General features: G+C 40.8%; 1 protein-coding gene across 1 annotated transcript in view; it reads right to left on the bottom strand.

The window, feature by feature from the left end:
* The window catches only part of TEDC1 (tubulin epsilon and delta complex 1), a gene marked incomplete at both ends in the record, with an annotated part of 76,977 nt that overhangs the window by 38,268 nt on the left and 14,255 nt on the right, over positions 1-24,454 (bottom strand). The window contains 2 exons of the mRNA XM_082002740.1: positions 10,350-10,448; positions 16,706-16,876. Coding sequence (XP_081858866.1) covers positions 10,350-10,448; positions 16,706-16,876 — 270 coding nt within the window. The remainder of the gene's footprint in view (positions 1-10,349; positions 10,449-16,705; positions 16,877-24,454) is intronic.

Here is a 24,454-nt window from a genome sequence, read left to right as displayed (position 1 = left end):
GTAATTCTTCCTGATTTTACACGGATGACAAGGGTTGCATCTGCTTTGCCTCATTTTTGCAAATGAGTACCTGATCCACTGTTTCCAACAGGTTTTAATAACTACTATATAAAACCATGTTTTATGTGATAAATGTCAGCAAATTAACTGAAAACCAATTGCCTACAGTATTTCGGAAGGAAAATGACACAACAGCCTACCTCCTCCTTCTGCAGAGTTGAATCATTAAAAAAAAGGCAGGAATAAAATTCTTTGTTCCTGCCACACAGCACGGGGTGGGCAGCACATGCTGTCATTGACAGTTTCTTTGCTTTCTTCGTGCTTATTCTTTCCTTGTGATCAAATGTGAGAAAGAAAAATGATCACCGAGAGGTTTTTTTATTTCATTTTTAAATTGTTTTTTCAGTAGCCACTCTCCTGCTCTACAGGAAATACATAACCACCAAATCACCCCATTTGTAAGACAGTATCCACTGCTGCTCCAGTAATTGTAAGGAGGGGTTCCCATACACACAGCCAGAAGAAACAAAATACAACAGCTTTCTCCAGTTTCAATAATCTTCAATGTACCAAGCTTCAAACCAGCAGAGCCTTCTCCTAGAATAACAACAATAAGTAGCAAGTACTCTGGAGTTTAAAGGTGATCTAGGCAGTCCCACTAAGAGGACAAAAACACTTTAATGTATTGTGCTGAACATCCTCATACACAAGGAAAACGTATGTTTCCCAGTACAGCTCATCCTGCCTGAAGGCTCTGAAACTCTACCCATCCCAGTGTAGCAGATTTCACTGTGCACAGCACCACGGCAGGCACTCTGCTCCTGGCATTACACCACCAAAGGGCTAAACTAGAGATATCTAGAGAGAAAAAAAATAAATCAACCAAAATAACCCATGGGGCTTTAAAGACAGTTCTTGCTCCATCATTCAGCTTACAGGGCACCAAGGGGAAAGCAGAAGTCTAGGACAGGGCAGGACTCTTGGACAGGGTCAGAAAGCCAGCTCAGACCAGCCAAGTATCACTGATGTGCTCCTGACCCTGCTCATCATACAGCAGCACAGAGGCTGTATTTTGTTTGAGCCTGCAGGAAATCTTCATATTAAATCCATCTTTACAGCCTCCACTCTTTCTTATTTGAACAGCCACCATCAGAAATCGAGTACTCTGGATCATTCGGCTCCCTTGAGCTTTCTTGTGTGAGCCCCCAGGCCTCCCGCATTTAGGTGCTGGAGCCCCATATATAATTCAATATGTTATCAGATCTGCTCTCCTCTGCAATATTAATGTCACCTCCCATGTTAATTCTCACCAATCTGACTACCATGCATGTAAAGTGTCTAAAGTAACTGTGGCTGGAACAACACCACAAAACATTAAGTAATTTAACAGAGGAAAAAAAACCAAACCACATATTGGCTTTGACTGGCAGTGTTGTTCAGAGCACATGGCAGTAAGTATGTTTTACACTTTTAAGGCACAATCCAGCAAGAGAACTGCTAAGGTTGGAAACCGAAGCATACAAAATGCCAGAATTCAAGCTGCCTAAACAACACTTATTTGACTATCCCATGTGTGTAAGGTCTAGAAGTACGTGACCAAAATATTTCCCTTCATAATCTGTCTCACCAAGGGCACAGAATGGCTGGTGCTCACCCCACAAACTATTCCTTTTCCTTTTTAAGTTGCATATTATTCTGCCTATTTTTCAGAGAGAAGTCTTGGACTTATTTGCCATACATCATTCAAATCCCATTCTGAAGACAGAATTTTTATCTTCCACATAAACAAGTTATCTTTCCTAATGACCCATGTGAGTTGAGATGATAGTATTATCGTCATTTTACAAGTGGGAAATGAAAGCAAAGAGATAAAAGTAAAATGTTTCTGTTTCTTTTGGATGCCTCAACTGAGACTTCTGAGACCAGATTTTCAGACAATTTAAAAATTACTATAAAGCACTTCATGAAAAAAATCTACCCAGCACAACTCAACAACTTGCAGAGATGCTTTAGGTAGTTTTCATTGAATTAGTCCCTGAGCCAACACAGCCGTGGCACACTGCCTCGGCTGATCAGCTCTGCTGGGAGAAAGCAGGGAGCTGGCCCAGGCTGGATTAACGCACACCACTCTACTGGCCCTAGGATCCTGCCGAATCCTTCAGCAGAGCAGAGTGCTGCAAGGACCTACGACACCATCTGGGGTTAAATCTGACATTACTAAGTGATGCTTCCTGCACTGCTGAAACTCTCAAGGGGCTCCAAGCAGAGGTCCCATCAAGTTCAGTGGCAGCTAGGAACACTCAGCATTTCCAGAAATCAGATCTCTGAGAATCAAACTGGACACACAAAAAATGTGAACATCCCATCGGCAGCCCACCATGGAAAGTCCAGTTCAAGTAACTTACGTACCCAAAGGCACCGAAGTATTGCATCTCTCCCGGACAAAGCTCTGCTGCCTTGGCTATTAAGGCTTACTTTCTCTTCCAATGATCCTCTCACTCTTACTAATTCTTCACCTTCATCAGCCTCTTTCTGCATCACAGCTCTGACTGAGAAACAAGGCATTCTGCTCTCTGAATAAGGCAATGGTTCTGGGATAAAATACCCTAATAAACATACTTTACACTGCAACATTGTATTCCAATTTAGATTATTAATATCTTTGGTGTTTTCAGAAAGAAACTTTTGAAGATTCTTCCTGCAGCCATCAGAGATACCCATTGCATTTCTGCAGGATCACAGCCTCTAGAGATACTAGATATGCTTCAGACTCTTGGGTCAATAGACTAACTAGCAGCAGTAGTAGGTTGTCCACTTGGGCCAGGGGAATGACATTTTCCTGCAAGTAGGGAATTTCTCAGAATCCCGCAAGGAACAAGACAGTGATTCAAGTCTTTAGACAGACTTGTCTTCCTCATTCACAGCTCCCTGTCCTAACTCTCCTCTCCAGTCTTGACCTTCCTGCCCATATTCAGCAACCTCCTGCCACAGCCCCTCTTCAATGTCTCATACTCTTTCCACACAGATAGTCTCAACTCTTTCACATCAGAGCCACCTTGCCTCCCCAATGCCCTCCTGCAGGCCTCTTATCTAGAGGTCTCCTAACTTCACTGAACAAGAGCCACAGCAAAGAGGCTCTTCACTGTCCATCCTATCCCTTTCCTCTGCCCATCCAGAGCCCTACTTCTGCTCCCAGCCTGCAGCTCCTAACATAGTCAGTCCATGTTCCCTGTGTTCTTCAACGAATAATGTTAGAATGGTTCAGCAAAAGCAAGTTAAAGACAGGAAGAGAGGAAAACCTGAATACTTTAAAAGGCAAAGCATTTGCTATTTTTATTCGAAGTGCTGTGGCAAGCATAATTATGCAAATTCAAAAAACTTGTCATTATTGACCTTTTCAAAACATGTGTGTCCATGGGTCTAACATACAATTCATTAGTGAATCCTGAAATTTATTAAAGGTCAGCAGTTCTAGAACTTCTTCTCATTTCATCATTAAAGAACTTATTTAAGAGGCACCCAGCAGCAACCATCAACAAAAACCAAACTTGCTTAAAAACAGGTAAAAATTTTGATGCATTGGGTTAGAAAAACCTGTACCTTTAAAAAGTTCTGTAAAAGGAAAAGAAAAAAATTGCTCTTGCTACAGAATCTATCACCTTACTTGCTGTTCTGAAAATTCAGCAATGCCAGAATCTAAAGATTCTGGTCATCTGAAGCCCTGTAAGCAGATTTAGTAAACAGTCAGGAGTCACTACTGATTTCAACTAAGTTTATTCTGGTAGTGTGTAGAGTAAGTCTAAAATCTCATTACGTTTAGATCCTTTGGGGCTTGGCTGTCTCTCCTGCCCCACTGCTCCAAGAATGGTGCCACAAACCTTTGTATTCCTTCAGGGAAGATTGTTCTCCACCACTCCGATCTCATTCACAGCAACACAGTCTCTCCTCACCTTTAAAATTGGTGCATGCCACAGTCTTTCTATGAAGAGCTGACACAGAGCCTGGCATAACACCTAGGAAAATGAATCTGCATGAAGATTTCTGTGGAGTCAAGACAGGCCAAGGAGGGATTTCAGACAGAACATGCATAGGAAAAAAAACAACAAAAAAACCCACTTCTTCACAAATAGTCACAAGCCCCGATGCAATTTGAACTTTATGCAGTATTATTTTTTATGCAGGGTCCACTTGAGAAATTAAGTATTTTTTTTCCTTTCAAGAAACTGAAACACAATGACAAAGAGGCAAAGCTGTCCTTAATTAGAACGGTAAGTTACAACATGAAATACTGATCTTGCTCCATGATAGAAATGACAGAATTATGGCTTTTACCAAGGGAATGAAGCAGTGAACATATAAAAAGCTGAGGGCCAGATCAAACAGAATTAGTTGCCAGAGCATCACAGAAGATAATGAAACTACAATTTATACCAATGAAGGCAGCTTGTCCTTGAAGCTCAAGGTAATTTTTTCAAAAAAAGAACAAATATTTTTTTCTGGAATTTGCATGCAGTACAAGCCTTCGTTTCCTGAATTAATATTCTACACAGCAGCAGCATGGACTATAGCACGAATGTGATTTTTTTCCATTGGCATCTACACTCTGAGAAATGTGTTGGTTCAACTGCTTCTTGTACAACAGATGGAAGGACATCATAAAATATGATGGTCCCCTAGCAGGCTCTTTGAAATTCAAATAAGGTTACATATCCTTCACCTCTACCATACAAGACCATAACAGGGTTGATGACAAAAATACTATATACTAGCACAGGTCTGCGTCAAAGCAGTAATGTGACACAGTGTCAAGCTTAGCAGCATGGTTTTAACTGTTTATTTTCATTTAGCGCCTGCCTGCAGTGTCTGTCACCACCAGGAACATTCCATGAAGTCCCAAACAACCAGCACAAGGACACCAAATATAGCCTGGTGCACAGCAGCTGGAATTATCCTGCTATAGTTACTCCATTTTCATCCAAGATGGTCAGCAACCTAGCATCCATTTCTGGAGAGAATGCAATACCATAGCAATTCTTCAGTAACCAGCTGAGTAACTTGTATTTGATAACGGGCTTCACTTTTGCTGCTCTGCTTTCACATACATTCCAGGAGGTGGTGCTGTCACACACAGAGAAATGGATCAAAACCACTGACATGGTGTTTGTGCACTGAATATGCTGGTTATCTTACAATTTAACATGCCTATGCAGATAAATACTCAGCAGATCAGGAGGAGTTTACGCAACAAGTGCACAAGCCCACATGCACATGATGCAAACTGAAGACTCAGATTTCATGCAAAGTTACTAGTAAATGCATGTTAAACATTTTTTAAATTAAAAGCCTATCAGTTCCTAGTGTTCCAAATCTGAATGTACTTGTTCTGAAAATAACAGAAGCTCCTTTGCTTTCCATGAATTCATACCATGGGCTATTACTCACCGAGAATAAACCTGTCACCCTGTGTCACCCATCTGTAACAGCCATCTGGGACAGATGTTTTAAATGGAAACTGCCATGAGATTTAGGGTCCACAATCAACTTATCTTACAGCTTGATCATTTACCCCTTGAATGTCCCAATAAGAAGTTATGGAGTCCCACCTGACTTAAGGAAGCAGTACACATAACGTACATTGGCTTCCTTCCATGATACATGAACAGTCCAGAAAGCAGATCAATGCTATGCCCGTACTGTCCTATCCCATCCCACCCAATCCCTGCTGCTTGGAGAGCTAAAGCTCACCTAATTTTTTTTAAGGGTGTGGAATTGACCATGGATTATGTATGCAAAGTCAGACAGACTATTTGTTTGCTCCTCTTTACTTGCTACCAAGGACCTTAGTTTCCTAAGCCAAATAAATTCCCTTTAAAAATCAACAAGTATAGATCAACTATAAGATCAACAAGTATAAACATTTTTCATAAAATTCTGAAACAAAATTATTAGCTATTCACATCCAAGTTCTGTGAATTTTTTTGCATGTCCATCTGGCAGACAGCTGCATTATTTATCTGCTGTCACACTCAGTAAGTTGATCTGCTGGCATTTAAAGGTTGTCATCTTTACTCATTACAATTTCAATGATCACTCCAGCACTGCCAGTATTGTACCAATGACCTGAGTTCTGACTACAACTTTTAATCTCTGCAAATCACAAAACCTGCAAGATTGAATTCCACATATAAAGCAATACACAAAGAGACAGAAGAAACCAAAGGACTAGGCTGCTTTGCTTCAAAGTTCATTGATCTCTATATGGTAACAATTTGATGAGAAAATTAATTTTATGATTCTGAAGTGCAACATACATTTTTTTAAGCTCAAGGTAAAACATCAGAACTGGTGACACTGCAATGCAGAATTAAGGTAAACAGGCTTCATAGACAAGAATGGGATTATATTATGCTCACAATGATGAGACACTACCCAGTTGGTTGCACATCACAACCACTGTCCTTACAGTTGCAAGAGGAATGTGACCACATCCTCAGAGATAGACCATACTGCCCTGTAAAGTTTGGGGCAGATGGTGCTTACCCTCAGCCACATATTCTGCATGCTCTCCCTAGCACGCTTTCAAACTATTTTGGCCGCAGTGCCAGAGACCAGAACTCCATTTCTGCCCTGAGATATTTCAGGCTGCCAAATAACAGCAGCCCCCCAGCCCCACACCAGTTGACTAGGGGTTTAAAACTGAACAGAACAAATACAGTTTGGAAAATGTACCAAAACACGAGACATTCAAGATGCTCTAGTGATACATGCAAGCAGTTTTAAAGAAAAGACACAATGAACATCCAAGCTCCCTCGCAATGCACAGGCTGTTGCACGCTGCCACGCTGTAATAGTCCCCCATTTGCACGCTCTACCATGACCTTTGCAGGCAAACGGCACCATAACCATCACCACTGACTGAGGCGCTTCTGCTGAGGAAATGACCACCAGCATATTTCTCATGCAACACTCTGCAAGCCAAGGAGTGCACAAAAAGACATGACAGCATCTTGGGAAAGAAAGGACATACATGTCGAGGTCAAGAGCCAGCATGAGTATGCACATGTACTTCAACTGGAAACTGAAGACCAGCTGAAATAGTATCACCTCCCATTCAGTCACACCCCTGGGCAGCACAGGAACTAAACACAGCGGTGACCTGTGACTCCCAGCCACACACACACACAGATAGATAACCCCAGCAAAAGTTGGAATTTTGATCATGCCTCACAGAGAAAAACCTAATTAAAACTATTACACTTGGAAACCTTCCAGCTCTATGAATCTGACAAAGACATTTATGATGATAAAAGAATAATAATGGCCAATAAAACCTCTGTACATAAAAGCACTAGAAGAGTTTTATAGTCAGAAATCCAAGGGAAGAACATTTTAAACACATTAACGTGCAACTTCTATAGAAAAGGAGTAGCATGACTTTTCCATTTCATAAACTGAAGTTTAACTTCACAGCTCTCTGTATCCTATCACACTTTTCCTGTCAGACTAAACATGTCTTGTTTTATTACAGGTCAGAGCAACTAATCTCGCGGGACATTTTTGATGAAAATGAACTCTAGGCTTCAATAAAACAGCCCAATGTCCTTTCTGTGATAGCTAACTTTTGACACTTCAATCCACTTTGCATTTCTATCCTTTGAAGGATTCCTGACATCAGAAGGAATTCGTAACACCATCCACCAACAGGGGTGCATTACAGTAAGACATATTGACATGCTTGCTCTTTTTATTGATCCATGCAGCAGGTTGTTATTTGAGGTAACATTAACAGAAATGTCACATTAAAGAAAAAAAATTATTTCACAGTTTTTGGAAAAAACATTTGTCAGAGTGCTGCCATCTGCACCAATATTTGAAAACCAAGCTATTTAAATATGCATAATTTACTTAATCTTATCAAGATACTTGAAAATTAGAGGCTTTTTATTACATTTTCCAAAGCATCATCACTTTGCATATCGAGTATTGTATCCATCTGGAAAACTGACACTTGAAACAGCCGTGCCTTTTCAAGTCCATACCACCTTGTTATATCAGGCTCTTCATACATACTGAACATATGATTTCTGGAAGCTGCTTTTGGGAAATAAGGGTAAGAGGAGACAAAACCTACAAAGACTGCTCAAATGATGACAATAAGAATTTAAAGTCTCTCAAAAATATGTATACTGAAGTTTTGTGGTGATTTCCTGCAATTTTTCCTGTTTATTTTAGAATCAGGCACAAAAGAACAGCTTAGAGGAACCTCTTTTCTTGAATAGGTTCGAGAGTTTAAGAGGTTAAGAATTTCACAGCTGATTATGCTGCCAAACAATTCCAATTTTGGACTAGCCTAAGTAGTAAGTGACAAAAGAAAAGAACTTCCAACACACATGCACTGGAGCTGTAGCCTGTTTGGGATTGCACCTGGTAGAGCCCAGCAACTGGAAATGGAGACTATGGCCACTCATGGTTGATTTGAGGAAAACGGTTTCTGCCACCCTGCCCCTGTCCCTCTCAGTGATCACCCTTATTCTGAACAGGTGTCCTGTTTCATGTATTTGCTGTTTAAGCCTGGGAAAGGTGGAATGAAGACTCCACAGATTTTAACTAAGCAACCTAGCTGCCCACTAAACCTTCTTGGCTATAAGACTTTACCTAACCACAATGTTTAAAATACAAAAAGATTGTTTCCATTTTATCCTGAGCCTCCACTGAACAGCACACCTGAAGCAGACATCCAGGAAAGGGAGCAGCATGCAAGAAAGAAAACTCCTGGAATGATTCATTAACAGCACAGTCAAAACCAAATAGGCTTTATTAGACTATCATTATGCTTTACTGTAACAGATCAGTGACATATTCAGTGGAAGGCCTTGGAAAAAAGTAGTTGCAAAGTCCTTCTAAACAGCCTGGAAGTTCCTAGGACCAGCCCACAAGACTTTTCTGGACATTTGCTAAGCTCTGGAAGATTATAAAGTACAGGCTTCAGAGGACTGGGCTGCTGTATATTCTGAGCTGCTGAGCAAACCATAGGAGGGGGACTGTGAAGCAGAAATGAAAAAGAAATCTCAAGCTGACTTAGCCATTTGCTCTAGAAAAACAATAATTCTCCAGGAAAATGTTCTAAACAGCTGAACCTTATCAAGCAGGCTGGATGTGAACTGTTCATCCAAGGAACACTGCAGTAATGAAAGATTAATGTGCACATTACTTTAGGGGGTTTGAACATAAGACTATCTCCCACCTTCAAATCTACTTTTCTGAATTTCTTTGTGTGCGGTATTTACAATGCCCACTTCTGTTCTTAAGGTAGCAGCAGAAAGAATATCTTCTTTGAGTAAACAGATTTGGACAGACTGCAGAAATTTGCCAAATATTGGTTTTGTTAGGGTTGAGCTTAAAATTTCAATCTTGTTTCAGTTTCACATAGAATGAAGTTTTACAAACTGATTTGTAAAACAAATGTATTATATTGTATTAAAGCAAGTGAACTGTACTACTTCAAATAAACTGAAACATCTATGATAACTGAGTATTTTGAGAGCAGCAGAAATATACACTTAAGGGTAAAACAGTACTAGGAAAAATGCTGTTGTCCTAGCAGATTCTGTCTGAACACATATGGAAACAATTTTTTTACAGTGAGGATGACTGAGCATAGAGCAAGTTGCCCAGAGAAGCTGTGCAGTCTCCATCCTTGGAGGTACTCAAAAGCCATCTGGACGTGGTCATGGGCAGCCTGCTCTAGGTGCGTGAGCAGGGCGGTTGGACCAGGTGACCTCCAGAGGTGCCTTCCCAACCTCAACCATTATGTGGTTCCAAAATATGTCTCAAAATAATAATTACTACCATCCAAAAAGGTAGTCAACTTGTGTAATTTCTGGAACTAAGAAATGCTAGCATCAGATGTGCTTTGGGTCTCCTTGGAGAGATGAGTCAGATCTCTCCATGTTCTCATTGAGAACCCACTCAGGCAAGGTCACAGGCAGACTGCCTGGCTTGGCCAGATGTGGTTACTGCTAGTATACAACAGCAGTCAGCCAACTGATCTAGAATGTCTTATTATACAAGCCTTTTCCTCAGTGATACTTTCAGTCAGATCTCTCCCCACTCCCTGTCTACCAGTTTTTACAAAACTTAGCCTAATACCTTTGTGTCTGTGTTCTTAGCAAACTGAAAGAAACCATTTGGTGGATACAAGTTACAAGTGACAAAAGCGACAACTCAATATATAAGCCCTTATTTCTTTTGGAGATCAAATTAAAAACATGTTACAAGGAGTGCAGTCTTCTACTGAACAATGTGTAAAGCATACTAAGCATCCAAGAATTGCAAAGGAGAATCATTACCTGCTTGTAGTTCTCTGGTTGTCTCACAAGATCTGTTTCTGTGACTGAAAAATGTCCAAGGATCTGGTCCATATGAGAGCCACTAGTGAATAAATGGATCTGGAACAGATTAAATTAAAAGTTGTCAGTACAAGGACCAGATCATTAACAACATCATTAGCTACCATCTAACAGCTGCATGGATTGGAATAGTGATGTGAACCAGTGGTTATAAGCCCACTCCCAATGGAGAAGTGCAAACGTTAATGACTACCACCAATACAATAGACCTTTAAGTAGCCTGCAGGAAATGATGATCACGCACCACAATCATCTCAAAGTGGTCCATCTGGTATTGTTACCAGAATCACATGCAGGAATTGCTCCTGCTGCCACCACAGTAAAACTGAAAGATTTCTCTCTTCATCCTGTCTTAAAAGTCTTTTCCTTACACTACACACGCTCTTGTGCATAGCATGGAAGGAAAAAACATTTACACAGATAGCAGAAGTCTTAACAGAGGTAAAGGATACCCTCAGCATAATTTTTGATATCTACCTTTGAAGCAGAAAATGCTACCTATTTACAGCAAGTTTCTCTTTTGCTGCAATATATTGTTGGCATTCACTTACTGGGACCTTGTCCCAGTTGCACTGGTGATGGTATCATCAATTACTTGATGAAGAAGCTTCCCAAGTTAGTCAAGGGAACAATAAAAAGCAATTCCTCCTATTCAGAGCTGATCCCTTTGTTACTGTAATAACTGCAGCTGCCAAAAAAGATAGCGGTGCACACTTGTCAGACAATCGCTCATATTTCATTAATATTTCTGCCAGAAGACAGAGAATGTTTCCTGCTTTTCTTCCTTTATTCTGATATAAACTTTATCATACACTTGGGTATTGACAACTATTTTAAAGTTGACAGGCACTGGGTAATTATCAACCCTTCCCTGAAACTTCAGAATATTTTAGCGTTTCTTTCCCAAAACTCACTTCTGGTGACAACCATCTGTCACATGTGCAGAGCTATGTGAGTTTAAAAATAAAAGAGCACCTCCCCACACAATGTTCTTCCTTTCTGCTTGCCACTCCTCTCCCTGCTGCATTCTTGCATAACTCTGGTTGCCAAACCTTTGGGCCTCCAGCACCAGGGACAAATTTCAGCCTCTCTTCAAAAGTATGTTGCAGCACCATCACTGGCTAAAGCCCAAAACCAATACTCTAAAGCTGTAACAACAGCAGAGTAAGGTGTTCCCCTGAGACCAGACTAGATAGATACTGGAATAATCCAGTATTTGCAACTGAAATAATCCAGTATTTGTGTTTTTACAATCTGTTATTGATAACCACAATATATGAAAGAAACAAGGCTTAAAGAGGGAAACAGTACCAAGCAGCAGGTGAGAGGATGAGAGACAGAGCATGTGTAGCTGCTGTGCGGCACTAGAATGGACTGAGGAAGCAGGTCTGATTTAACCTTACGCTAACCTTTGCGCAAGAGTACAGGCACAGCTCCCCATTGAGCACCACTTCTGGGGAGTTTCCAGTACCAATTCCTAAACACCCTTGAGCTTGTCTAATTCACCTAAGAGAAGATGAAAAGAGGGGTTGTTCATAGTTCACACAGACTTGCACGAGAGGAAAAACAACTATTGCATTAAAGAGTGTGCTATTGAGATCTAATGGCAAATTCACTTCAGGAAAAAACGAAGATTTTCAAACTAAGTATCTCAAAACAAAAAAAGATAATTAACCAATGTAGTAACTTACAGAGCAACGTGGCAGACTCTTCATGCCAAGATACAGATGTATTTAACAACTGCAGTTCAGCTCATTCATAAATTACTGACAATGAGGTAACCACCCAGCACCAGTCTCTGCCCTTTGTTATTCAGGGATTAAGACTTTGTCCTTGTTCCTTTCCTCTTCTACTGCAAGATCAGCTATATAGATATGACCAAGCCAATCCACTCTAATACACCTTATTTTACATTGTTTATCTTAGAGGAGGCACAAGAAGCGCTGCTCTGCGTTCGTATTGACAGAATACAACTCCTGCTCCTACAGTTTCCAAGCATATTACAACATTATTGTCATTTTACCATGATCTGATACTGCCAATTATGTTAAACTCTTCTCCTCTCATCAAGAATTACATTTAACATAGTTTTAGTCCTACTAACTTATATCAATAGTCCACCATCAGATGTTCACCTGCCTAACAAAATGCACCTCTGAACCCAATCTAACCTTTACCTATTTCAGGTGTGCCTTCTGTCCCAGTCTTTAGTAGATGGAGGACAGCTGAAAATACCCACCAGAATCAACCAGTTTTGCAGAAACTCACTTGTTCTGCTATTTCTTTTCATGTGCTGATTGTGGCATTTAACAGACCCGAAGAACAATGCCAGTTTTAAACTATACAGGTTCCTACCTGTTTTTCTGAACCTATACAAGGCTTCTCATTCATATTTCTTAAGGCAAAGTGGCAATTCAAAGCCTAACTAAGAACAGCTGGTCTCCCCTATGAATTCAAGAGGGATCAAAAGCCAGGCAGATAGATATTCCTCCGGCACATGACGGAAAGAGGAAAAAACAGAATAGAAGGAACCAAGAGGTGTGCCTTAATACAGTAATTTATCCTTCACGTTTCCATATATTTGAAGGTATATCAGGTAAATATGTACCACTGAGAATTTTGAGGGAATTATAATGGTATTACTGTATTATACTTTCAAAGCAGGCCAACCTGCCTATGTAGAGAAGCCATTATAATGTTATTCAACAGCTCATAGCCTCAGGCTGCAAAATTCCACAGCAGCAGAGAGGTTAAGATTTCCCCAAGGAAGTCTTCCTCCTACAGCAGGACCTGTCTGTCTGTAAGCTTCAACAAGCCTTCTGGGAGCTGAAGTCACTGAAAAGCAGCTCATCAGAAGAACTAGCAAAGAGGAATAGCCAGTCAGACCACCTAACAAGCAACTCCCAACACATGACCAGCTGTAGCTCCAGGGAGGCTTCCCTCTTCAGTAACCTATACCGGTTACTCCAGAACCTCATACCATCAACCTTAAATGGCTGTGAACAGGACAGAGTAGATAGGCCCCCCAGCAATGAGTTTCAGTTATCATTTGTATATTTTGGAGAAAGAACAGCCATTTATTTTTGCCTATTTCCCTCCTACTGCTCCTTTTCCCTTTCTCAGGCAGTACAGTACGATTTCATTACACCATGAGTCATCACTTCTAACCTGAAAGTACACATCCCCAATCACCCATGTGATTCAGAATTTTTTCACAAAATCTCAGAAACAGAAAAAACCTTTGGAGGTCTTTAGTCCTACCTCCTGCTCTAACAAGGACTTTGCCAACATCAGTTTGTTGCTTTGTGTATATGAATCTCGGAAACCTCCAAGGATGGAGACCATTCAGCATCTCTGGTGACCTGCTCCAATGCTGCCCATCATCCCAGAGAAGCTTTTTCCAGTATGCCTGAGCCCTCCAAGCTACAATCAGTGGCCCCTTCCCCTTTGTGTTCTGATACTGCTGAGAAGACCATGGATCCATCTTTGTAACTACCATCCTTGTAACTACCCATCAAATAGCTGAAGGCAGCTATTAGGTGATCTTTCCCTCAGCCTCCTCTCCATCCAGGCAAAGCCGCCCAACTTCCTCACCCTTTTCTTGGAAGTCATGCCCTACTTAGCTAGTCCTTGACTATCTTGGTAGCCTCTTGCTGTATCTTTGATGTACAGTTCTTATTTCCAGTAGCAATATCCATACTTAAAGTAGAGTGGAAAAGCAGCCATCTCCTGAATAAGAACGTATTTTCCAAGTGTGATGTGTTTTTCTCAGAAAGCCCCAAATAGAGAATATGGTATTTTAGAGCCTGTGTGAGTCACAGAATGAAATCTGTGGAAGTGTCGCCACTACTTGGCAAAAATTATAGCGCATGATCAGCAGTAAATAAGACTGTTCCAAGTTGAGATACATAACCTGTTAAGTTATTAAACAGAGCAAGTAAAAGCCATAATTATAATTTTGTAGAGAAAGCCCTCTGTAAATCTGTCAGCATAATTAAAAAACATAGCACTTACTAGCCTTTTGTACACTGTGTTTGTGGTTTATATGAGAAAAGCAGCAGCTCATATAGAGGTTTTATTGGGTCAGCTCAGTCTTCTAACACATAGCAGACTAGTTTAAAAGTTTTAAAATTTATGCAGTAGTAAAGCCAAAATTTCTCTATAAAGAGTCAGGAAATATCAATTATTGTTTCCTTACACAATTTAACAGCTGTGTATGTTATATTTTATGTTACTGTAGATGTTAACATTAATGTGGCACTGTAATGAAGTCCCTTCCAAAGTCACTTTTACCTTTCAATTTTCCTGCTTTTAATGCAGACAACAATATAAATCAGAGCACTAGACTTCAGGAGTTTTGTTCAGAGCTGTAATACAGTTGCACACACGTATTTGATCACGCATAATATCAGTGCGTGATCACATTGGAGGAGCTGGGCTCCAAGTTATCCTCCTATGTATGCATCTGCAGTGGCAGCCCTGTACATACACTGCAGAACATAGCCTGATCATAACCAGCACCGCTTATTGCTTTCAATTTAGTCCAGTGATGACTCTTGGAAAATGCAGTAATGGCAACTCTGTTTCTCTGCTCATCCAGTTTCTCATTCTCCCTCGTGCTTATTCTTCCAGATTCTGGAAATCATGGTCCAGGAAACTGTAGCATAACTAACCTGTATCTTATATTTGTCTGACTGTAACAGTCCTAACTTCAGCAAACATTTTTTTTTCCTTGGATAGACACAGGGGAAAAAAAAGTGCAAGTTTATTTCAAAGTACAATCCCCAAAGGAGGTCATCATCTCCCCTGTCACCAAGTTTAGCATGTTGCCCAGTCAGCACAGCTCTTCATCATTTCAATGCCTGATCTGAACCATTGAAAGTATTTCTGTTTGTACTCAAGGCCCAGGTTTGACCTGCTCTTAATTCTTCCTTGGTTTCATTAACTGCAAGCTGAGGTACTGAAGCTGCCTAATGATTTGTTACTGCCACGTACTACATAAATCAGAGCACTGATGATGAGTTATGGAGATATTTGCCTCACCTACTATAAAAATCAGCATACCTTAAATAGCTTATCAAGGGGACAAGATGCCAATCATTTCATTTGAGTTTTATAACACTAAGCCACCTGTCCCAATAGCCTCACTGTCTAATCTCAGTGCAAAAGCCAAGGACTGCACCTGCACTTACAGTGAATTGCTATCTTTGGTCCCAGATCAGGAAAGCACATTCACAGTGGGCAATGAGAAGCAAAAGGTTATTTTAGATGCTGCACATACAGCACTTGATCTTTCTCTAGGGCTGTCAATCAGACATCTTCCCTAGCAATCAATTCGTATAAAGAACAAAATGTAACCTCATTACAGTTTTCAGCATTGCTCTGTCAGACACAGGATTAAAACCAAGAGTCATCTTCATTCTAAACCCTCTTGTTCCAATTCTGACAACTTTCTGATTGTAACTGTTGTTCTTTGAGGAGAAATTTCTCAAAACTGTTCTTAGTCTCAAAAATGTTTTCTGTGAAGGTTCTTGGTACAACATCAAGTGGTTCCATAAATTACCTGCAGAGATATGAATGGAGAAAGGGGGCCTAGGGAAAACATTACTGAGTAACTTTCAGGACTATCTTAAGAACCATTTTTTTTTGTCTTTGCAGTCACCATCACTATCAACTTTAGGACTGCAGGCTGTTTCCATCCTAAGCATACATGATGGTCCAAGATGTCTGTGATTTTCAGACAGGCATATAAACATTATTCATAAATGGGAACAGAACTTGAATCTTAGCAATGTAGAGACCACTACTGACTCCTGACTTAAAAGCAAGTAGATTTTGAGTTGTGCTCAGATGTTCCCTAGTACTTCAGAAAGGGAAACTGCATTTTATTTTGCTGCTATTACTTTCAACATCCATGCTCAATATTTTGAATCCGCATTTTCAATGAACTTATAGCTCTGAATCACTACTCCTTGTCTGTGGGACCAGAATGCTCTATCTTGCTTCTACTTTCTGAGAAAAATGGAGACAGCCTATTGTTGCAGAAGTGACTAATGTGCCAACCTGCAAAAGAGACTTTTATACAACAATTACAACCTTATAAACACTGTACATACTTCATTTACTCATGGTTCTGCCCCAGTGGGGAAAGGTAGGGGTATTCATATTTACAGTAATTCACTCTTATCTACAGAAAATGCAGAACTAGCAAACAAGAATAATTTGTATATTTAGCCCTAGCTGACAAGGCTTTTAAATAATAAACAATGCCACAGTCAGTTAGAAGAATCATTTACCTTGTGCAAAAGTTTGCATTGCTCCTGCTGCTGAGCATGCAAACTCCGCCACTGGAACCTCAGCCTCCCATTTAACCACTGAAGGTATCGAACATCTACTTTGTCTTCTAGCCCATATTCAGGTGCTATTGCAGTTGTATCTTTCTGGCTGTTAGGCAGATCTTCTTCACACTAAAAGCAGAAGAGAATACCAAAATGTTTTAAGTTAGCTTCAACACTTTCAAATCATTCAGGAGTGAAGAACATACAAGGCAAATAGGGCAAAGAGGAGGAAAAAAAATCCCCAAAAAACAAAGTTCCAGCAGTAGAGAGAAATTGTAATCTTTTAGAACACAGGACTGAGAACAGCCGAAACAAGTACTGAAGACTGGAATAAATATCAGCTTCTCAGCTATGATGTGGTGAGCTGTCTCTTCTCCTGTCTCTCATTTTCTGTACCCAGAAATACACAGTGTTCCTGAGACAGCAAGCATGTTCTTTACCCAGACGGGGGAGGGGGGAAGGGGGGGAGATTAAAAAAAAATAAAATAAAATCACATTTTGTCTCGATTCGAGTAACTCAAAGAACATAAAAACCAGACTTAGCTCCTCCAGTGTCTTCCCAAAAGTGCTGCAGGCTGTATTCAGTGACCCATTTTGTAAATCAATGCCTTACATAGGGACAAAATTGTGGGCCTGTGCTTAGCCAGCTGTTTTCTTTTCTCCATCCAACATTTCCCTTCTTGCAGGATAGAGTAAAAGAAACAATCATCCAGCTGATACTGACCAGGAGTCTACAGAGGTACTCCCAGCTACAGCTGCACCACCTGTCTTGCCTTGTTTTGCCTTTCTCTAGAGTAATTTGGAAAGAACAGAGAAGCAAAGAGTTTCTTTTTGTTCATCTTGTCCCACTTTCCTTCTGCCGCAGAAAAGAAAAAAACCACACACCACCACCTTCATCTTCTGGATTAAATGTCTCCTTGGCTAATGGCATAAGGCAAGTAAGACATTTCTGTTGTATCTCTTTCCCAAGGAACATTGAGGAAATTCCACCTCCCCCAGCCTCTTGCACAAAGGAATCATTCACGTTTACGAACAGATCTCTCTCTCCATTTTCAGCTAAGACTCCTGCAGATTGCAAATTGAAAAGGGAGGAAGGCATAGGTTATATTACTTCTGATGCCAGTAACACCACTTAAAGTAAGGCTGAGCTGTCAACTTCATCCAGTCTATAGAAAGCACATACAATAAACACAATCCATAATTCCGAATCTTTTACTACAGCATATCAAAAGAAATAGGAATAACACAGAACTGTGAAGGCCTATTCTGAATGGGTGTTTGCCAGCTAAGAATGTGTCTCCCAGTTGTTGGATTCTCAAGACATTTCTTTAAGGTGGAAATTTACAAAGCCTACTTGAGACATGACTGCAAGAAAATACTTAAGCAGATATTTGGACCCACAGACCTTGATGGTATTTAAACATACGTGCTTCTCTGCTACACAGACTTCCACGTTCAATAAAATCTTATAAAGATTCATTTGGCAGACGCAGCTTGAATGTAATTTGGATCCGAAACTAAAAATGCAAACTGTAAAATGAGGAGAGTTTAATCTTGCCTTAAATGCAGATTTCAGCAGAAGTGTATCTATAACCATGATCAAATAACCCCCTAATGCTTGTTTTAACCTAAATATCACCTCAGTTGACAGGGCCTCTAATACAATGAGTGTTCATATTACTTATAAGCAGAAAAATCCTGTTCTGGTCACATAACAAAACATATCAAGATTACAGGTTTTTTTCCCTTTGCTCTGTGGCTCAGAAAAATGCATGCTATAAATCACAGGGGTGTGGGGATGGTAAAGGGCTTTCCCTTTTAAAGGCACACACTCATCCTTATTTAAAAAAAAAAAAAAAGGAGAGACAGTATCTCCTTTGTGCCAACTGCAACGTCACTCTTTTCCTTGGATGCCATCAGCCCCTTGCCCCTAAAGCAAAAGGCACTGTGTCCCAGGGCACTGCAGTCCGAGCCAAGTACCTTCAAGGTTCAGATTGTCTTGCCCGCATCTGGAGAGGCTTCTGGACTATGAAACCATACAGTTATGATTACCAAGTTATCCACAAACACAATGAGCCAAGCAATTGTGTATTAGTCACAACAGCAGAGAAAATGCATGTGTAAACAACATTAAAACACTTCACATATCAGCCAGAAAGCCACAAGGCTAAAGACAGACTTGGGATTCCCAGATTAAAATCTGCATTTTCCATAATTTACAGTTCAACTCCAACTTCTCTGGTTAGAGGTTTCAGAACAGCACAAATACTGTTCTCCTGGGGATTCATTTCAGGAAGGAATCACATTAGACTCGATTGCTTTGGCAGTACAGTGACAAACACCATGCAGAGCTAATTTTATTGTAGCAACCTGCCTTATTAATATTAAAATAAGGAAGCCAGCCAATGCATTTTTTAACAGGACCACTCTATTATTTATGTCACAAACTGCACAAAAAAATTACTTTTCCTATGAAATACTTAGCCTGGCATAAAGTAAACAAGATAAAAAAAAAATCTTGCACATTATACTGTGACCTCAATTTCTAGTCCCATCTTTACAATCTAAGGCTATTTACTGCTCTCCCAGTGGGAGAAAAATCACTAAAATACCAGCCCAAGCTAGAGCCTTTGCTTCAAATATCACTGTGAATTTATCTAATCTATGCAGCAATACGGGTACACACCTACATTCACTTCTAAGATACAGAAGCGCATATTATTTAGTCAAAGCCATAAAGAGAGCAGCCAAGGCAACCACCCAGGGCCCTCAATGGTCTCCCCAGACTTACAATGCTCCACACCAGCTCTGGAAGAGCTCCTTTCATAGCCACTTGCCAGAAAAGCTTTCTGCTTGTAAACTGTTTGCTGCAGTTATGTTTCTCTTTGATTCTGTTTCAGGGAAGGGAGGCGCAGGGACTCCAGCTACAGAATGGTGCCGCAGGCTTGCAGTACAAAAGCCACATCAGCACGTATCAATACCCTCGTTGTAGCATCAGAGTCTTTTCCCATTACACTGGTGTTACCAGAGCTAGTCTTGTCAAACTGGATGATGTGGACTCACCAGAGCACCTGTGTTTAGCATAACTTAATCAGAAGCTAGAACAAAGCCCCTCAAATCCACTCCTACTGTAACTCACCCCAAACGAGCTTTTCTGTCCTAAAAGCTCAAGGTACTGCTGTTAGAAGATTCCAATATCCATTTATTGGCAAGACTCAGAAAAGCCGCACAAGCCTGATGAAGGTGACATGCATATATTTTCATGAACCCTCTTCGAGCCAACTCCTGAACTACCACCCTCCCCAGACTTAGGCAGAACTTAAACCCAGGTCTCCTGTGGTAAAAGATCCAGGCAAATAACCAGCTAAGCCTCAGAATAAATACACGTTCCAGGACACCATGCCAACGACGGTAGCTCACAAACTACAAAACCTAATCTGCACTCATAAATACATCTCTGGCTTAGTCAGAGCTAAACACAGCTTATGTCCTAAGACCATACATTTAAAATTTTTTGCAAGGCAACCTAGAATTCAGTCTCCACCACCACAGGAGTTTTGCCCTCAACATTCCTCCCAGGCTATTTCAAGTCCAATTGTTACAAAAAAAGATGCCAGATCATTCTTCAAAATGTGTGCATGCACTTATAGTTAAGACAATGCAGCAAGTGCAGTAACAGCCAACACAGTCCTCATGGCACAAGTGCTCTGAGCAGACAAGACAGATTTACAAAGCACACTGAATTAAAAAAGCTACCAGATATAAAAGTACTTGGAGGAAAAGAATAAGGGGTGGGAGAAAGGAGGGTGTAAAAAGAGACATGGGGCTATATCAATTTTCATGCACATTCCATACATCTGAGCAAATAACTTGTATGCAACTTGCTTAGAGAGAAATTAAAGATTAAGACATTTCAACTTTTATAGCAGAAATAAAGCTTTTCTTGTTGGTTTGAAATACAAAGCAATTCCATGGTGTAGAAAATCAGAGAGCAGTTCTACCAACAGTAGATGGAGATAAACAAGTACTTCATCATTTAAATAGTTTAACAAAGAACAACATAAGCATCAATGGCTTTGTGGACATGTGAGAAGGGGGCATCTTTTGCACTACTTGCTCCATTTGAGAATTTTAGTGACCAGGTATGCAGCTGTCCTCGCTTTGTAGCTGTAATTTAATCCCAGCTGGCAACTAAGCACTACGCAGCCGCTCACTCGTTCCCCCGGTGGGATGGGTGAGAGAATTGGAAGAGTAAAGGTGAGGAAACGCACAGGTTGAGGTACGGTTGAACAGGTAAAGCAAAAACTGCGCACGCAAAGGAAGGAGTTCATTCACCACTTCCCATCAGCAGGAAGGTGTTCAGCCATCTCCAGGAAAGCAGGGCTCCATCACGCGTAACGGTTACTCGGGAAGACAAACGCCATCACTCTGAACGTCCCCCGCTTCCTCCTCCTTCCCTCAGCTTTATATGCTGAGCATGACGCCATATGGTCTGGAATGTCCCTCTGGTCAGTTGGGGTCAGCTGTCCCAGCTGTGTCCCATCCCAACTTCCCATGCACCCCCAGCCTGCTCACAGGTGGGGTGAGGAGCAGAAAAGGCCTTGGCTCTGTGTAAGCACTGCTCAGCAATAGCTAAAACATCCCTGTGTTATCAACACTGTTTCCAGCACAAATCCAAAACATAGCCCCATACTGCTATGAAGGAAATTAACTCTAGCCCAGCCAAAACCAGCACATCTGTTCATACACTTTGAATTAAACAAACTCAAAAAATTGTTTTGAAGCAAAATACCTTGCAGATTCAGTGGCAATCTTACAAAACGCCACAAGAAGTACTGCAAAGAAAACCCTTTGCTATACAACTTCATCACACTTCTACACTTTCTGTACTTTTCCAATTTATTTAAATATCTTAATGCTTATCAATTCTTACCTTCATAAACTTCCTACGCCCTGTACACACAAAGGCAGTGAAAAGGCCTGTGCTGCCTGCATTGCTGGACAAACAAGGCTCTGCCAGGGCTAGTTCCACAGGATATGCTCTTTTCTGACTAGGAGCTGCCACCTGTCGACAAGGGATGGATCCCAGCCGCCAGCTCATCCCCAGCGGACTGTGGCTTTTCCCCAGACATCTTCCAAATCCCTCCAAGGATCAGCTCTCTGCTTCCATATTTGGACAGCCAGCAAACAGCTTGCTGCTCTTCCTGTGGAGAAGCAACCCTATTGGAACATGGATAATGTGTTTAACCCATGGATACATGCATTAAGTCAACTCCCTGACATTAATCCTTGAGCAGAGCAAAATAAAGCACCTGCCAGTCGAAACCTTCAATGCATGCTCCCAGCCCACTACTCACTTGCACTTGCATTAATCTGGGTCTAGACAAAAACTATTTACTCGCAGGTACTACTCAAATCTTAACTACACTAAGCAAGCAGCCTGGTATCACAAAGATGGGAAGGAGCATATCTAGATCCCTCGCTGCAGGACTCAGGAAAGGCAAAGCAATCACATAAATCAAGCCAATAAAGTGCTTCTGCAGCTTTTACTGAGCGTGTGTTCCAAACCGCTCATAATTCAGACAATGGTTTTGATGTGACATAACATATGTTAACCTGTGTAATTACAGATCTTTAAACGGAGTATAATTTTTTTTTAAATTAAACACCATAGCCAGAAATAACAGTATCAGACATGCCTTCTTAATTAATACAGCCATATATCTATCTGCAGGAGGGGAAAACATGAAAAGGAACAGTTTGAACAGATGAACGCGAAAGGGACAACACTGTTTTCATTAACAGTACCATCAACAACACTAATTGGATTTCCTCCTAAATGAGGTAGGATCCAGATTAGACATATGCATGGAAAGATAGGTGGTGTAAGAACCCACTCCCACATGATGCATGTACCAATTAAATATCCAGATATTTGCACAGAAGAATGTCTTCCACAAACATAAGTGCTCACAATGTAGCGGTTATGATCATAGTATATTTTGCAATTAAAAAAAAATGTTAAATCCTGTGTTTCCACAAGGCCTTTTAGCTTTTAAATCTCAGTGCCTTTTGCAAAAATTGCTACTCACAACATCACTCCCAAGAGTTCACTCTTGGCAGAGTGAAAAAGAGAAGATGCTGAGCAAAGACAGAAAATGTGAACACAGCTCCTGCCCATTCCTGCCTTGTTCAAACAAGCCTGTCTGGCAGTAGCCACAGGCCTGAGGCACTAGAGCATGTCAGTCCCTTATCCCATCACTCCTCGCTTATTCAGGAGGTTACTTCAGAGCTCTGCAATACAGCAACTCTGCCTTTAAAAGAGCACAACAGCACTGCCTAATCTTTGGAGCTGCAAGGTTTTAAAATAGCATTTAAATCCCAAAGCTCACCACATCATGCATTCAGACAAAACACAGAAACCAAACATACTAAAACAAACATGTGGCAGGGTAGACCTTAACTCAGAGCACTGCATTTTGCAGGGCTCAAGAAATGCAAATTAGATAATGTCTTGCACTGCATTTCCTACGCCTGCAGCTGCGGCTCTGCTCGCCCATGTCCATTTTGCTTGTGGCAAGCTGCAGGACAGGGGGTAACCAGTGAAGAGAGAAAGATGCAGCACGCTATATCAGCAGCAAATCTGGAACAAGAGGCCAAAAGGAGAAGAAACAACAGTAACTGCTCTCCTGGAGAGGAGAGGCAGAGCTCTGCCATATGTAGCTGGCCTGCATTGCCCTTCCTTGCAAGCTCCTTTTGTCCTCCTGTGGAAAAAGTGCTTTATTTCAAAAGATTCTCCAATAAGAGTTAAACCCTGATCACTTGAAGTGGGTCACCAAAAGCAGAGGATGTTCTCATTTAAATCAAAAGGCCATAGAGCAAAGATAACTAGAAGGTACCAAAGGTACCGGCTGCTGCCCACCACTGGAGGGCAGGAGAGGAACGAAGACATCTTAAAATCATTCGGTTTCCCCAACAGACAAGAAAGTACACCGCATTTCAGCAAAGTACAGAGGACCAATGTGACCACGCTAAGCCTTCTTATTAGCACACCAGTCCTCATCTTCCTCTCCCCTCGTGAAAGCTCAATAACTTCAGTGCCTGTTGGTAGAACCCCACCCAGAACGCATCAGCTGCAATGTCAGGTTGAAGATATTTTGCGTTTATTTGAAATTCAGACATTACCAGAGAAACAGCAGATTCAATAAATTGTAAGCCTTTGTGATCATTTCAGACTCTTTTAGAGCATTTTACCTTGATGTGCTGTCTAAAAAAAAAAAATCCCACTCAAAATATATTCACTGTCAGGCAAAAAAAAACATTAACTACACATTTTCCAGTGCACCACAGGAAACTGTTTTTCAGTGGGAAAAAGGTTCCACAACAAGTCCGAAGCATAGAATTAAAAAAAAAAATCATAAGGAATAGCATGTACATATGCACACGCAGAACAACAGGGAGAAAATTTCAGCTAACACCTGTAACTTGTGCTTTAATACACACACACAAAAAAGGTGCATTTCAAGAGGCGAAACTGAAACGTGCTCCAGTTCTTGTATGGCAAAAACATATTCCTAATTTAATCACCTCTGACCACAAAATATGTTTAAGCCTACAGGCAATACCAGTAACTAAAGACAGAAACTACCACTTCAGGGTTCAACAGTTACCTATTCAGGAAGTGACTTTAAAAAGTACAAAAGGCAG

Source organism: Phaethon aethereus, assembly GCF_964289735.1.
Source record: "Phaethon aethereus genome assembly, chromosome: 8".
In the NCBI taxonomy this organism is placed as follows: Eukaryota; Metazoa; Chordata; class Aves; order Phaethontiformes; family Phaethontidae; genus Phaethon; species Phaethon aethereus.
This window is presented reverse-complemented; position numbering and strand designations above follow the sequence as displayed.